At 35.0% G+C, this 15,723-nt stretch overlaps 2 protein-coding genes across 2 annotated transcripts; both read left to right on the top strand.

Moving 5' to 3' along the window:
- Positions 1-1,132: 1,132 nt before the first annotated feature.
- On the top strand, positions 1,133-8,048 carry LOC110463756 (mitochondrial intermembrane space import and assembly protein 40-like). Its single transcript, XM_021518598.1, has 3 exons — positions 1,133-1,257; positions 3,725-3,823; positions 7,335-8,048. Exons 1-3 carry the CDS (start codon positions 1,236-1,238, stop codon positions 7,586-7,588), a joined length of 375 nt encoding a protein of 124 aa, XP_021374273.1. The 5' UTR covers positions 1,133-1,235; the 3' UTR covers positions 7,589-8,048.
- Positions 8,049-9,971: 1,923 nt separating this feature from the next.
- LOC110463746 (ubiquitin-fold modifier-conjugating enzyme 1) lies at positions 9,972-14,314 on the top strand. The gene is made up of 5 exons (XM_021518582.1): positions 9,972-10,129; positions 11,247-11,378; positions 11,788-11,864; positions 12,277-12,367; positions 12,682-14,314. Exons 1-5 carry the CDS (start codon positions 10,007-10,009, stop codon positions 12,772-12,774), a joined length of 516 nt encoding a protein of 171 aa, XP_021374257.1. The 5' UTR covers positions 9,972-10,006; the 3' UTR covers positions 12,775-14,314.
- Positions 14,315-15,723: the final 1,409 nt, after the last annotated feature.

Here is a 15,723-nt window from a genome sequence, read left to right as displayed (position 1 = left end):
GAATACTGAATACTGATGGTCGAACCCGCGATCATTGGCTCTCCAGCCCGATGCTCTACCGCTGAGCTAAAGGGAAATTCTCTACAGCTGACGCCTGTAAGGCAACCTAATCAATGCACTTCAAAGTCGGCATCAGATCTGCGCTACCACAAGGAGACGGCACCAGCATACCCTGTCTCCGGCATACACACAAGTAGCCACGTCCTTAAATGATCGTAATTGTTAATAGGACGTTAACCAAAATAAAACCAAACCAAACTGTTCACACGTAAATACAACTCTGAGTGTCAGATATTGTGATGAAGGGATGCAGCCTAATTTTTTTTTTTTTTTCAAAATATAGCATTGATAATGATTTTATGCCACTTTGCCAATTTGAGAATATATGTTTTCCATTTCAGTTGTCGGGAACAAAGATATATAAAGCCAAGTCGTATATACGTCTCTGTCGGGGATTAGTAGTTTGGCCAGTAGATAATATATATATCATCTTTCAATCTACCAGCTTACTTAATTGATGTCAACATTTGAACATACAGCACATTGATATGGCAATGAACCATCTCACTTTTTTCTGTGACTACTTTTAATCGTTAAAAAAAGAAATTGTGAAAACGGACTAAAGACAACATAATAGTTAGGCTACTTTCTTTTGCCTGAAAACAAATTGACTACATTTAGTCTAGACGTAAAAATGGAAATAAGTTTTAGAAAATGTTCATAGTACTCGTAGAACGTTTGACACGCCATATAGGGCGGTCTGAATCAAATACAAACTGAACATGAGAACATAATTTATTTGTAAATATCATATTCTCGGACATACACTATATGTCCTAGAATATGATATTAACAATTATTTGAAATATATTTATTCAAAGTTAAATGTTCAATAAATTACTCTATTACAGAATAATTTATTGAACATTGTCCTTTTAAAATAATTGAATACAATTATAAAGTATCGAATATCAGTTGGTTTTAATATCACGATTGGTAAATATTTAACATTTATATGGAAATCTAATTTTGCATCCTGCGCCTACATTTGACACATTTTGAATGTCAGAGTGAGGAGTAGTTATCTGCGTTTGTCATTCGCACTACCGCCAGATGTCGCTTCATGTCGTCACCTGAATGTTTGTATTGAAGGCGTAGATTTATCTTATTTGACGGAGCACACGTGTGATTGTTGTCTTTGAAATCGTTTTATAAGGACACTTAGCCATTCCACAATGTCATTCTGCCAAGAAGACGGTAGGTTGTCTGGGTAAAGGTATCATGAAACTGATCTTATTCACATGATCAAATACTCAATTCGTATAAAATCGTAATATCTCCGCAAATGTAAACCGGCTTCTTCAGTCTACAAAGGTCACTGTACTCTGTAGTGTCATTACCAACCTCATGTCAGCTATATTTATGTTTCATCATACCTTATTTATACCTTTACCAACTTAAATAACAACACACACAGGCCCAAGAATTTTGGTGGTAATACGATGTTAAATGAGAATTTAGACTGGTTGGGTACAACACGGGGCATGATTAACAGTTAAATTGGCCCATTTGAGTGAATAAAAACTTGTTGCTGAAATGGGGAATTAAGTAAAATGAAAACACACACTAAGTTCTTTTAAACATTATGAACAAAAAGGGTGTCATTCCTTCACCATAATTCAATAAAAAATGCAATGAGTTACAATTGTACTAGTCCGAATTATTCTGACGTTTTATCGACTTTTTTCATATCGGTCTGTCGTCGATTAACCGACGACAGACCGATATGAAAAAGTCGATAAAACATCAGAATAATTCGGACTACAATTGTACATACAATCTTAATGTTAATTCAGAAAGATATGCATTGATTAGTTTGTCTTACATGTGTAACAGCTAGGCCTTAGGTATATGAGGGGAAAATATTGCCTTACTGGCAAGCTAGCTTTTCCAGTGATGAGGTATAACCCAGGGGCCCATTTTCTAGTACAGCAACGTCGAGCATGGTCAGTAGATGGATTGGTGACCACCTGCATGTGGAGAGCCAAGGGTCACAGGATCGAGCACCAGCGACGGCACTATCTTTATCACTATTCCCCATCCTACTATAAACTGGTGCCATTGACCCTCCCCGTTCAAGGTAGGAGAATCCTTATATTAGCAGGGAGTCAAAAACCTGGGTTGGTGTTTAAAAAAGGAGGGAATAGTGTAAAAGATGTGCATTGGTTAGTTTGCTGTACAAGCGTCAGTTGTAAGGAAATTCCCTTTAGCTTAGTGGTAGAGCAACGGGCTGGAGAGCCAATGGTCGTGGGTTCGAGCCTCAGCGACGGCAATTACTTAATCACTATTCCTCGTCCTACCACACTAGGATCTGTTATCCTCTGTATCTGATGGTTGCACAGGAATAGTAACAATTTCTGTACTGAAACGTCAAAATATTTCACTCCCTTTCTGACATCAACAACTTTCACTGTATGTTACTACCTCCATTGCTTTAATATATTGTGTTGTAGAGTAGCTATAAATAGGCTAAAATAGCACACAGTAAAAATCATGCTCACCTGTCACATATGCATTGGGAAATGATTGATCCCATTTTCTCCCACCCTTCAGTTCACAGGTGTGTTTCCCTATTTAGCCGGGAAAGATCAGCATGTCACCCCCTCGGGGGAGATATCCTCGTGCTGATTAGCACGTGTTCAATTGTGAGTCATTAAAATGCGTCGCCGGTAATTGTGACGTCATTAAAAGTGAATGACGATATTCATACCCCATATGTGTTTTTGTTTACACTACTGTCGGTGGAGTTGTGACTCAAATAAAAGGATGGGAGAAAAATAATCATCCCCTCCTTGAGGGTGTGACAGATAAATCTCCAAACCTCATGGTTATTGTTTTGGTTGTCTAACCCTCAGCAGGGCCTCGGGGTAGACAACCAAAAAACATCACCCCTCGGGTTAGAGATTTCTCTGTCACACCCTCAAGGTAGGGGGAGATTCTATTAGACTACAGGTACACTGAAGTCAATAGAGATCAGTGTCAGACAGTGATATGGTTTGTCATTTTCACAAAAAGGTAGACACAATAATTGATAACTTTTTGTGTACAAAAGTACTTCAATGTATTGGGTTCAATATCAAGTTACAATCCTTGTGCATGTTACCTTTGTCTGTAAACTTTGGATACTGTAACCTTTGTTGCTCAGCTTGGAGTATATAATTTGTTTTATTTTTTTGGTTCAGTAGTGCTGCAATGATACACATACCTCATGTTACGCATAGCAGTATGCTGCTTATGATTTGACATGTATCACAATACACATATCTCTTCCAAAAGGTCAATTTCACAATGATTGAGTGCAGGATTTTATAATTTTATTTAATGTCATATATAGTCTTAATTAAATATGTATGGTGAAAGATTCCAAACCAATAAGTAACTTAATTAAGAGTTAATAAAACAATGATTGTTAATTTTTAATTTCAGTACCAACGGCAAACAAAATAATTCGTAACAATACATTAGAAATTATTTGGATACAATACGGTACAATATATTGTTACTGCCCTATTATTCAGCATATAAAATGATTAATTCTGTCTGTAAACATTTACAAGCTGAAGCAACAAATGCCAACATCAGTTTAAGTTTTTCAAACCTTTTACATCTGTGCAGTCAGATTTCACTTTATTTTTTATTTTTTTTTGTTTGTTTTTGTTTTTAGGAAAAGACAAATATGTTTTTCTAACTGTAAAGGATGCGAGCGAGCCTAGTAAATTACCTGTACCAGAAGAGGTAGAAAGACCAGAGAAGTTCGTTAAAGGTAAATATATAGTTATAACTTGGTCCTTGGCCAAAATTAGTTGAAAGTTTATGATTTATCATTGATTACTCTTAAAATCAATCAATAATTGTTTTATGAATCTCAATGTTGTTGCTATATGACTTGATATAGGTAAAACATAAAAAACAGGACCTGAGTTACAAAAATTATCTCCCTTCAATTGGTCTTAAAACAGACTTGAAAGTCAGTGACAATGCGTGCCGACAGAGCAGCTGAAAAAATATATAAGGAAACTAATGCTTCTTTAAACTCTTATTAGTATCTCATATCTAGCAGGGGGATACTGATTTGAAATCATGATATCACCATATGGTTAAACCGTTATTCTGACTTGATTCTGACGATTTGATCATGATTTCTGTAATTGATTTATCGGCCTGACTAACCATTATTAAAGGAAAAATATGTTATTTTCTTCTCATATATTGAAAAGAGAAAATGTAGTTCCAAGTATATTATGTTGCATTTTACCCATTTTGATGTTTAGACATAGAGCCTTGTAAGTTTTGAATGAAAAAAACTAGTTTCTGGAAATATATTATTATATGTATATTACGGTATCGTGCTGCCTGTTTTATTGATTATGTCCTTTTCAGCAAATGTTTTCACCAATCTTTTGAAAGGGAAAAGATAATTGGCCCATGTTAAACATAGTTCAAATATGATGGGTGGAAAATAAGGTCAAAGGTCAAGTCACTATTCCTGAAAATAGAATTTTCAATTTTATTGAAACACATCAGACCAGTATAGTCCATCGAACATGGCTACTAGAAAAAGAAATAACATTGCGATTTTCAATTGTTTTTTTCTATTTTCTGATTCTGTATCAGAAAAACCGATCGCGCCCAACTTATATTTCTTTCAAAACTGCAAGTAGACCTATTTTCGTGATGGTGGTGCTCCCAAAAGCTCATGTTGGACATGTGGTTTGTAAGTTTTCTTTTTTTCAAAACATATTCAACAATTTTCATTTTAATTCATTTTAGAACATTAAATGATCATTTCTACTGCTGCCTGTTATAATTATACAACAGAGCTGTGTATTTCAGAGTATTTCTAGATCTATTGTTACAAGAATATCGATGATTTTGATACCTNCATACAAGACAATGGGGTAAGCACATGATCTAGGACCTGGTATAGGGATGGGCTTAATACAAGACAATGGGGTAAGCACATGATCTAGGACCTGGTATAGGGATGGGCTTAATACAAGACAATGGGGCTAGCACATGATCTAGGACCTGGTATAGGGATGGGACATAGTACAGGACAATGGGGATAGCACATGATCTAGGACCTGGTATAGGGTTGGGCTTAATACAAGACAATGGGGGATAGCACATGATCTAGGACCTGGTATAGGGATGGGCTTAATACAAGACAATGGGGATAGCACATGATCTGGGATCTGGTATAGGGATGGGCTTAATACAAGACAATGGGGATAGCACATGATCTAGGACCTGGTATAGGGATGGGCATAATACAAGACAATGGCGATATCACATGATCTAGGACCTGGTATAGGGATGGGCATAATACAAGACAATGGCGATATCACATGATCTAGGACCTGGTATAGGGTTGGGCTTAATACAAGACAATGAAATAACATTTACTGAACTGAGATACATATTTGGCGAGTTTATTACCAAGCAAGGCCATATTGCAGATAAGCATGATATTTTTTGCAACCAGTGGTCAGTGTTGGCTTGAGATTTGTCCTTGTAGAGAAAAAATATACAGGTGCTGCAGATTGTTTTCCTTGTCTTTAAACAAAAACTCCATGGGTATGGTAACCTTTGGGTTATTGGTGATAACTTTTTTAAATAGTCCTTCCTCTGAGAAAATGATAGGTCAACGATCAGATAACAACATTTGAGAAAATGATTGTTCTGATAATCAATGCTATTTTGTCAGAATCATTCATCAATATAGAACTGAAGGTTCATACATAGAAAGGAAGATAAGAAAATTGTATGTGGTTTATAGGAACTTAAAAGAATGAAACAAAAATACACATAAAACCATTTATTGGACACGGTAGACCTTACTGAAGTAGTGTTGTACTAACATTACAGTTCTACAACAACTAGAAATTAAAATATGGTGTAAGTAGGATATTACTTGTGTAGATCCCTGCACACAATAATATAGTCCGAATTATTCTGACGTATGCCAGAACGATATAAAAAAAAGTTGATAAAATGTCAGAATAATTCGGACTAACAATAATGGTACTCAAAGTTCATGTTGATAGAGAGATTGAAATAATTATAGTTAAAAGGGGACAAAAAACATGGAATTGTATTACAATGAATTAGATAGCATCTGTGTTAGAGTCTGATTCTAACAGGTGAAGGGTTCCGGGTAATGTCTTGTCACTACCTGAATAAATGGTATTTAAATCAACATGCTGTTGTGTGTGTTTCTTTCTTGTCTTACTGATCTGTAAAACATTTGAATAGATCAAGTGTTTGCCATATCAAAACAGTTAATTGTATGCATTATAAATACCTGGAAATGTTAGTTTGTAACTTTAACTATCTGAGGACAAATATATCGTGGTGGCTAATATAATTATATGTGTACACAGCACAACATATACTTACTCAACTGTGAACAGTGAAATTCAAACATTGCAGAATACCCTGGTAAATGTTATCAACTGGTTTTTTGTCTTGATAACCTATTTTCATTTCCAAAATAATTGAAGATTGCATTTTAAACGGTATTATTGTGAAAATACGGACATATAGGTATATACATATATGTTACTTAACATGGTGGTAAATTTATCTCCTTTTCAAAAGTGATTCACGGTTAGAAATCCATTAAAAGTCCTTTTTATATGATAGTACTAAGATTTATATTTATGAAACATGTCATGATCATCTTTGATTAGGGTATTTAATTTCATTTTTAAAATATATATATACTGGTGATTTATTATGCAGTGTGATTAAATTAAAGGAAGATAACTCTTTGAGACGAATCACCCATAAAATGCTAAAGAATTGTGTAAGCTTAAGCAGAATCTTGAAGCTGGAGTCTCTTGTTTATCCATACGTCTTAAACTGAACAGTTTTGTGTATGAAGCATCAATGAAAAAAAAATATTTGTTTAAAAAAAACATTGATAGAGGGAAATGAGAGCAACTATGCCAAAAATTCTCTTCAACTTAATTGAATCCCTGACGTTCAGGAATCCATTTTTTTAATGTTGATGCTATGGTACAAGTATTTTATATTGATACAACTCATCCCTATACAAAATGGGGGAAAATCCACATCTAAAGGATGACAAGATATGTTTTAGCTTCATAAGATAATAGTATCTTGGAGTGAATGGATGCAGTTTTCTATCAGTAGCATATAGGAGTAACTTTGCAAAGACTAATCTTCCAGAAATGCTGAATAGATCTTAATTTGATGGAAAACTTTTCTCATGAACATTTTACTTTTTTTTTTCATATCTTTTTTAACAGGATTTGTTGATGAAAATAATAGTCTGAATTGGGAGTGTGCCTGTCGAGGAAGCATGGTTGCCAGCAGGTGTGGTGTCGAGATGCGAGACTTCTTCCAGTGTATCCATGACAACATGGACAATGAGGAAAAGTCGGATGCATGTCTCGAGCCATTTCATGCAGTGAAAAGTTGCATGGATAAAAACGCTCACCATTACAAGGAACTTGAAGAAGCTTCACCTGAAAAAGTGGTATCGGCAGAAACCTCAAAATAATTTTAAATAGAAAAGTTTTCATGCAGGAGTGATGTTAGATTTGTTCTAGGAAAGATAAACTCTTTCTAGAAATGTGATTTTAAGAATAGACTTTACCATGCGGAAAGGATCATGTTTACATCGATAAGGCGTTGAATGTGTTTTTCATTTTGATCAAACAAAATTTACATGTACATCATTGACAGAACATTGATAAAGCTGCTGTATCAATCTTTGATATTAAGTTAAACTTACATGGAGAAGCTGGGAGAAAATCAGACATACTGAACTGCATTAAAAGCACAAGGTTATATTCTGCACACTTATTTACTGTATACATCCATCAATGTATAGGAAGAACAATGTATATTATTCAGTAGTATGTTATTTGTTCAGTGTGTATGTAACGATTGTAGTAAGGATGTGACTAACTGTGTGTAACACTAGTGCTGACTGAATGATAATAAATGCAATAAAGAGACAACTTCTCATGTTTTATTTCTTGCAGTAAAAATTTGCATTTTATTGGAAAAAAATGAAAAAGATGGCTTTAATGTTTCATCAAAGCTGGTTGCATGTAGTTATATTGACACACTGTGAAAACATAAATATTGCACTGGGCTTTAAGTGGGGTCTCATTCAGTATTGTGTATCTTGGGATAGTGGACTGAAAATTGGACTCGTGCCCCAATATATAGAGTTATGACCCTTTGTTCATTTTTTATACCAAAGTTTATCTGGAGCGTCGGTACTACACCTTTATTCACCATACCAATTAATTGTCTGGAGCGAGTCGTACCAGTTACTGATTTTTGTTCTCAGTTTTGACAGACCACTACTGTATATCAATACTAGGTCTTGTACAATTCCCTCTTTTCGTATTGCAGAGTTATCTGCTCTTGTGAGCAGGTATTGATTGTTACGTCATTTGTTTGTGAGAGTAACGTCATGAATTTTTGAGAAAACGATGTAATTTTCTCACACAAACTAATGATGTAACAATCAATACCTGCTCACAAGAGCAGATAACTCTGCAATACAAAAAGACGGAATATACCGCCCCAGGTTTCATATTTGAACAGATAATTGTTGAATTGACCATTATTGGTTGTCTTTTCTTCTTTGACTGCTTCGATGCTACAGGGTAATAAAAACAAGAAGACACCAAAGTTTGAACCAAACTGTAATTTGACCTCAAAATGAAAAAAGGACAAATGGCAGATTTACATGGAGACTCAAAAATGTACAAGGAGAATTAAAGACCAGGTGTTATATATAAAAAAAATCTGCTTAATCAGCAGGGGCCAAGTGGTTAAGGTCCCTGACATTCTGCTACCACTAGCCCTCCAACACTGGGTCTTGGGTCCGAGGCCTACTTTTGGGCAGTTGCCAGGTACTGGCCATAGGTTGGGTTTTTTTTTCTCTGGGAACTCCGGCTTTCCCCCACCAATTTGGCACTTCCTTAAATGACCATAGCTGTTAATAGGACGTTAAATATAAACACTCTTATTGGATGATGTTACAATCAAGAAAGGGAAGGTTAAGGAAATTATTAAATATAAACACTCTTATTGGATGATGTTACAATCAAGAAAGGAAAGGTTAAGAAAATTATGACGCAGTAAACACAACTAAACTCTGTAACTATAACACATCATCTATATATCAAACGGTGACATTTGGGGAGTTGGCAAATTTGTTTTTCCCAGATCCGGTAAGCTCTTCATGAATCCAACCCCATGAAAACCAATAAACAGATCAACCAGGAGAATGGTACAGTTTGTTTCCATTTTTACCAGTAGAATTAGTAGAAGCGTCAGTAGTAGTCGAAGACTAATGGTATGACGTCGACAACGGTGAGTTACGGTGCGGTATGATATGGGAATGGAATATTATAATAGAGTGTACAGAGCGGAAAAGTCAAATGAAGATTTGATCAAATTAATTTCTTCTGAGCTGTTTTAAATCTGAATTCATTTGTTCCTCTTATTTACAGTGACAGGATTTTAACAAATAGATTTTACCCATTAGTTAAAAATATTTATCTCAGAAATCTAACTGATTTACAGTAATCAGGGAAAGTGATAGTGTTCACCAACTGAAATAATAAAGACCCCTGTAAGTTGCAATGAGACAAAGTCACTTGGTTTCCATGCATCATCACTACAGAAGAATGTATTACCTGGTACTTAAATCTATATTTATATATAACTTAAAGAAACGAACCCAAAACCTATATAAAAAGTATAGAAATTACCAAATTTGGCAATATGAAAAGAAAAATCTGTCTATATTTATACAGGACGTATGTGCCTCTTTCTTCATTCCGGAAATTTTATTAGCTCGCTTTTTTATTATTTGATTAGTTTACGTCAGCTCAACGCTTGTAAAGGAAAGGTGTAGAACGAAGCGTCAAACTGAGCACGAGTTAATGGAAACATGGTTGACGAGGCCACGAAACGTACTCTCGCGAAGATTCCTTTGCTAAAAACGAAGGCAGGACCTCGGGATGGTGAGCTATGGGTTCAACGACTTAAAGAGGAATATATGTCATTGATAAAGGTATCTTGAAACGTACTAGATATGTATATATAACAAGATCAAAAGTTAGGATCAACAATATGGTAACTTGACAGTTGCACCATTGACAGTAATCAGGTAATAGAACACTGAACCGGCGCGTATGTTACAGACATCACATCATGTTGAAATTACTTATAACCCAACGCTGTTATGCAAGCTTAAATGAACTCATTATCACTGGACAACTGGGCAGTCCATGTAAAAAAACAACACCTTACATATAAGTGACCACACAATATTTGTAGGTGATTAATTGATTACAGGTAACTCCTACAAAGGTACATACACATTCAATTTTCTTTCTCTAGTGAATTCACTGAGAGATGATGACACTCAGGATCAGTGTTTTCAATCGGTTTACCTGTCAGGGATCAATCTAGGTTTTAGGGGAAATTACCCTTTTTCAGATTTGGGGGAAATTAAAATCTTGATACAAGGCTCTAGCGTCATGAAGGTAAAAGATAAACGTTTTGTCTGACATACATGTGTGCAATATATTTCAATTTCTAAACAATTTTAAGCTTAAAATTGAAGATTTCTTTTTAAAATTATGTGGAGGAAATGTATGTATGTAGTATTATGGATTTTAACTGTTGAACTTTAAAGAAAACATATATAGGGGAAATATTTTGAAGAAAAACAGCTATTTTCTTGTTGAAATAAGGGAGTTTTGAAGCACACTGGGAATTTCAAAGAAAAGGGGATTTTTTTTCTGTAAGGGAAACTACCCATAAACGGTAGTGAATCAAGTCTAAATTGATCCCTGCCTGTATTTCAAGGTTTAACCCTTAACAGGTTGGGGACAACGGCGCATATGGGTAATAATCCTGCATTTGAGTAACAATTTTATTACTGAAATGGGGAATAAAGTGAAATAAAAACACACAAAGTTCTTTTAAACATTTAGAGCAAAAAAGGGTGTCATTCTGTCAACTAAATCAAATAAATAACACAATGAAATACATTTGTGCACAAAAAAATATCAATTCTGATGTCTAACTTTTTGTGAAAACTTGACAGAGCGACCATTACCCAAAATAGCCTAAAAAATATCTGAAGATGCATTATCATTTATCAAAATGCCTATTTTTTTCAGTATGTTCAGAACAACAAGGAATCTGACAATGACTGGTTCCGTCTGGAATCCAACAAAGAGGGCACGCGTTGGTTTGGTCGCTGTTGGTACATCCACGAGCTTCTCAGATACGAGTTTGATGTGGAATTTGACGTAAGTTTACAGTGTTAATTGAAACTTTTGTATTGAACTAAAATTGAATGTAGTTTGCTTGTTCTGAGGATCTGCTTCCAAGTCTGATGCCCACTGATTGAGCTAAACATAATTTCCACAAATGAACAAAGCAATTCACTCTATAACCATCCCCTCTCAGTTAATCAGGGGAGGGGGTACACCCAAGCAGGGACAGCTCCATTATACGTCCCTGACCCAAGTTATTTACACAAATTTATCTAAAAATTCACCACAATCTATGACAAACAAGGGAAAGTAGAAAAGGAATGTTGCAGTCTGATGCCCATTAGAAGTAGAGTTTACTGATCACTAATGTGTGTTTGATAAAGATATCTGTTGCAGTTCCAAGTATTACTTATGTTAAAATATTTTCATAAATATATTTCAGATACCAGTCACGTATCCCACAACTGCCCCAGAGATAGCACTGCCAGAACTGGATGGTAAAACTGCAAAAATGTATAGGTAAAAATGTTTGTACATTTACCATAAAAATTGTATACCTAGGCAATTTTATGAAGGGGAAAGTTAAATGTAAAAGTAGTCAAACACATCTAAAAAGGGACATTTAATAAACAGTTCTTAGCATTATGAAAATATCGTTTTAACCATGAAAATAAAATATTAAAAATATTTGATATAAAATATCACGTCTAGTGTCTTTGTGGTAAGATGTCACATGGTGATTGGTTTATTGGAACAACCTGGCAGTTTGACTGGGAGAATGCCATTCAAGATTTTGAGTCAGTATTTTTGATGTTATGAAATTTTAAAAATTAAATCTGTGATATAGCCTGCACAGAATGTTGATACCTTTCAGGTTTTCAGTGTGCATATCTATGTAATATTCAGTATTTTTTCGAATATATTTTTCCAGAGGAGGGAAAATTTGCCTGACTGACCACTTTAAACCACTTTGGGCCAGAAATGTGTCCAAGTTTGGGATTGCTCATGCTATGGCTTTAGGAGTAAGTTTTCTTTCTGTAACATTTGTACATTGTGCGCGCAGTATATTTATTTTAGATTGAGAAGGTCATTCATTGTTTCGTGATTTCTCAAACATAAATACTTCAGAGAGATGCAAATAGGTTACTGGTAACAGTGAATGCTGTAGACAAAACAAGTAAAACTGTTTTCAAGAGAAGACAATTTTTAATCTGTGAAGCAAAAGAAAAAGATGAGCTGTTGACAATGCAGAATGAAACATCTTGATCTAAATCACCTGTAATTTTTAGCTTGATTTGTAAATATGCATGTTTAAGTTGACATTTGAAATTTCCAGCTTGGGCCGTGGCTAGCGGTAGAAATCCCCGACTTGATCAGCAAAGGTGTAGTGACACATAAAGAAAAGCAAGCAGAAGGAGCGGACAACTGACCCAGACTTTATGTTAATATAGGACTATTTGTTGTTTACACCATGATAACTCTGTCAGGATCAAGCTAGCCAGTGGATGTCATCGATCTGAAGTCCAGTTGATCAGGATACTCTATATTCAGTCTAAATGCATAAACACTTCTGGACCAATCAACTGTGATTATGTTAACTTGATTTCCCCCCCTTCCATTGCCACAAAATTTTAGACTAAATCCATTTGAATTTGTTGCAATTCAGGCTGGTTGTATGATTCAAGAATTATTTAAAATGTCATAGATTTTTCAAGGAAGAGGATATTTTCTTCTTTATTCTTTGAGGTACATTAAGTATTTCACAGTTGTCAAAAAACTGTGGTCACTTGTTACTTGACTTTGCTAGAGGTATGTCACAGTGTGTGGACTCAGCTGGAGATATGTCACTGTTATTAAACTTGCAGTAAACTGTCCCTGGTTTGACATCTTGCACAGGCCACTGCTGGTCTTTCACAAAAAAGTGTGGTTCTCTATAGTATCACCATATATTTACTCTATGCTCCAACTACGAAACACATTGGTCTAGAGCCTGATCGATGGGCAGGGGGTAGGAGGGGTATGTGTGTGGAGGAGGGAGAGATAAGGAGATATAGGAAGAGATAAAAGGCTGGGTGAACTTTTGCTGACTAAGCATTTGTTGAGTGAGAGGAATTTGTGTGTATGTGTCTGGCTGGGATAGAGGGTTTCAGGCAGTTTAAAATATTGTATGTTATAATCAGTTGTGGTTGGTAGGAGAGGGTGTTGTGTTATAAATTCCAGATATTTCCTGTTTCCATACATATATAAGTACTATGTACATGGCTGTAATGCATGTTCCCACATCATCATCATCTGGGATCTACGGAAATGGATGGTAATATTTCTCATGTGTACAGAGATATTCAGAGAAACAATTGTTTTTGATACTGCAGTCCGTTTAAAAGGGATAAGTTTGAATAATGAAGTAACATTTTTGCAAGGGTACACATTTACAGGGTGATTAGTCTGTGTTACTAAATATCAGGATGAAATATATTGTGAGCACTCAGTTTACCTTTGACCTTTAGCAATTTCAGAAGTTCTATATAAGTTTGTGTGTATTGTTATTAGATTATCTTTTTAATGAATCGTAACACATACAACTTTTATTTGAATTTCAATATTTCTGGAAATCTTTTGGTTTAACACTTTGTGTTAACTTGTTAAGGTAATCATATTTGAACAACATGGCCGAGATACTAGAGTCACTTGACACAGTTTTGAAGTTTGAGCTTTCATCACCTCAGTATTTCATCTATGTTTTCGTCATAACACATCCTCACAACAATAAGATGTAATACATGACATTGCTACTGTCAGCAGTACAAAGATATTAGATATAATTATTGATAGAAAAATTGTAATTATTGATAAGATATTTAATTTATTTTCAACATATGTCTAACTCTGGTACATGGATGATAAAAGCAGCTTCATGTTTATGTTTAATATTATGAAATGATTTGCGAAATAGAAATAAAAATGACACTTTCTAATCGTGTTCTGTGTTATAATTTTTTATTTAGTTTGGTAGCCGACGTAGCGTAAATGTGAGGTAGGAGTCCATTCTGTATTCCATCTGTCATCAACTACAGAACTACAAATCATATTTGATGGAACATCGTTATGATGAAGTGGATCTGATTAGCTGTTAAACTACCTAGGTAGTTATGGAGACAAATGCATATATCCTTTGTGTAGTTCCTGATAGCATTGGTAGACCTAGAAATCAGTTTTATACATTAACTCATTCACCCCTTAAATTTCATTATGAACTATTGAAATATAGATATCAATTTTATACATTAAATGTAGTTAGTTTACAGTTGGGAGACTAGATTTATATATTAAATATAGTCAGGGGTAACAAAAGAAGGACTAGAAATAAGGTTAATACATTTAATGTAGGCGGTGAGGACTGAGGACTGAAGGGGGTTGGTATATAATATATAAACTATTTTTCATGTTCTCTCAACTGATATTAATCACTCTTGTTAGCCAGGGTGTTAGTGTGCGGTTAATCTTCATGTATAAGGACACTGGAGTGCCCGAAAAAAAACCTTCATGGTTGGGAGGTGATCACCCCATACCTTTTCATGTGCGATCTGGGAATCGAACCCCGGCCGCCTTGGTGAAAGGTGAGTGTGCTATCCACTGCGCAGAGGGTTGGTTATACATTATCCCTGGTAATAGTCTAAGAGGATTAAATACACACCAAGTTGGTATAAATACTATATCAGGATGTGATCAAATTATCCATTGTCCCTATCTATTACCATTAATCAGTTATAGAACCTGTTAGCACAACCTCGCTCACTAAACTTAAACAATGTAAGTTCTCACCAAAAGGTAGAAAATAGATTAAATGTTATAGAATCATTCTAGTTTAAGCGAAACACAATGGTATCTTTCAGCTTTTTAGCCTAGTCTAAAAGGGGGCAAATTTTGTTTACTTTTGATTTGGCACAAAGTAATATAAACGTCAGTCTAAGTCAATACATGATGTACGATGAAGTAACCACCATCGATATCCCAGGGTTTCACTCGCTGTTCAGAAAACAATTTTAAGCGCAACCCCTGGAGTAATGAGGGTGTGGATTAACTTTAATACACATTTGTTAAGCTTTTATTTATTGTCACAAAATAACACTGTGCACGGCGATAAAATTAGACATATTTGTTGCATTTGTATTTAATTGACACAGGAGAATTTTTTAAGTGGATCAAATTAGACTCATATTTAATGGTCCATTCGCCAGTCAGCAACGGCATTGATATTTCATCTAAAATTCAAACAAAGCAATTTACCGTTAGTATTTAGTGTTGTAGAACTTGTGGAATACACTAGATGACCCAATGCAGAACAAACGGCTGTGTTATTATTTGTTTGTATTATTTT

This window comes from Mizuhopecten yessoensis, unplaced genomic scaffold (assembly GCF_002113885.1).
Source record: "Mizuhopecten yessoensis strain PY_sf001 unplaced genomic scaffold, ASM211388v2 scaffold10923, whole genome shotgun sequence".
NCBI lineage: Eukaryota > Metazoa > Mollusca > Bivalvia > Pectinida > Pectinidae > Mizuhopecten > Mizuhopecten yessoensis.
The sequence above is the reverse complement of the archived record's forward strand: the minus strand, read 5'-3'. Positions and strand labels throughout refer to the sequence as shown.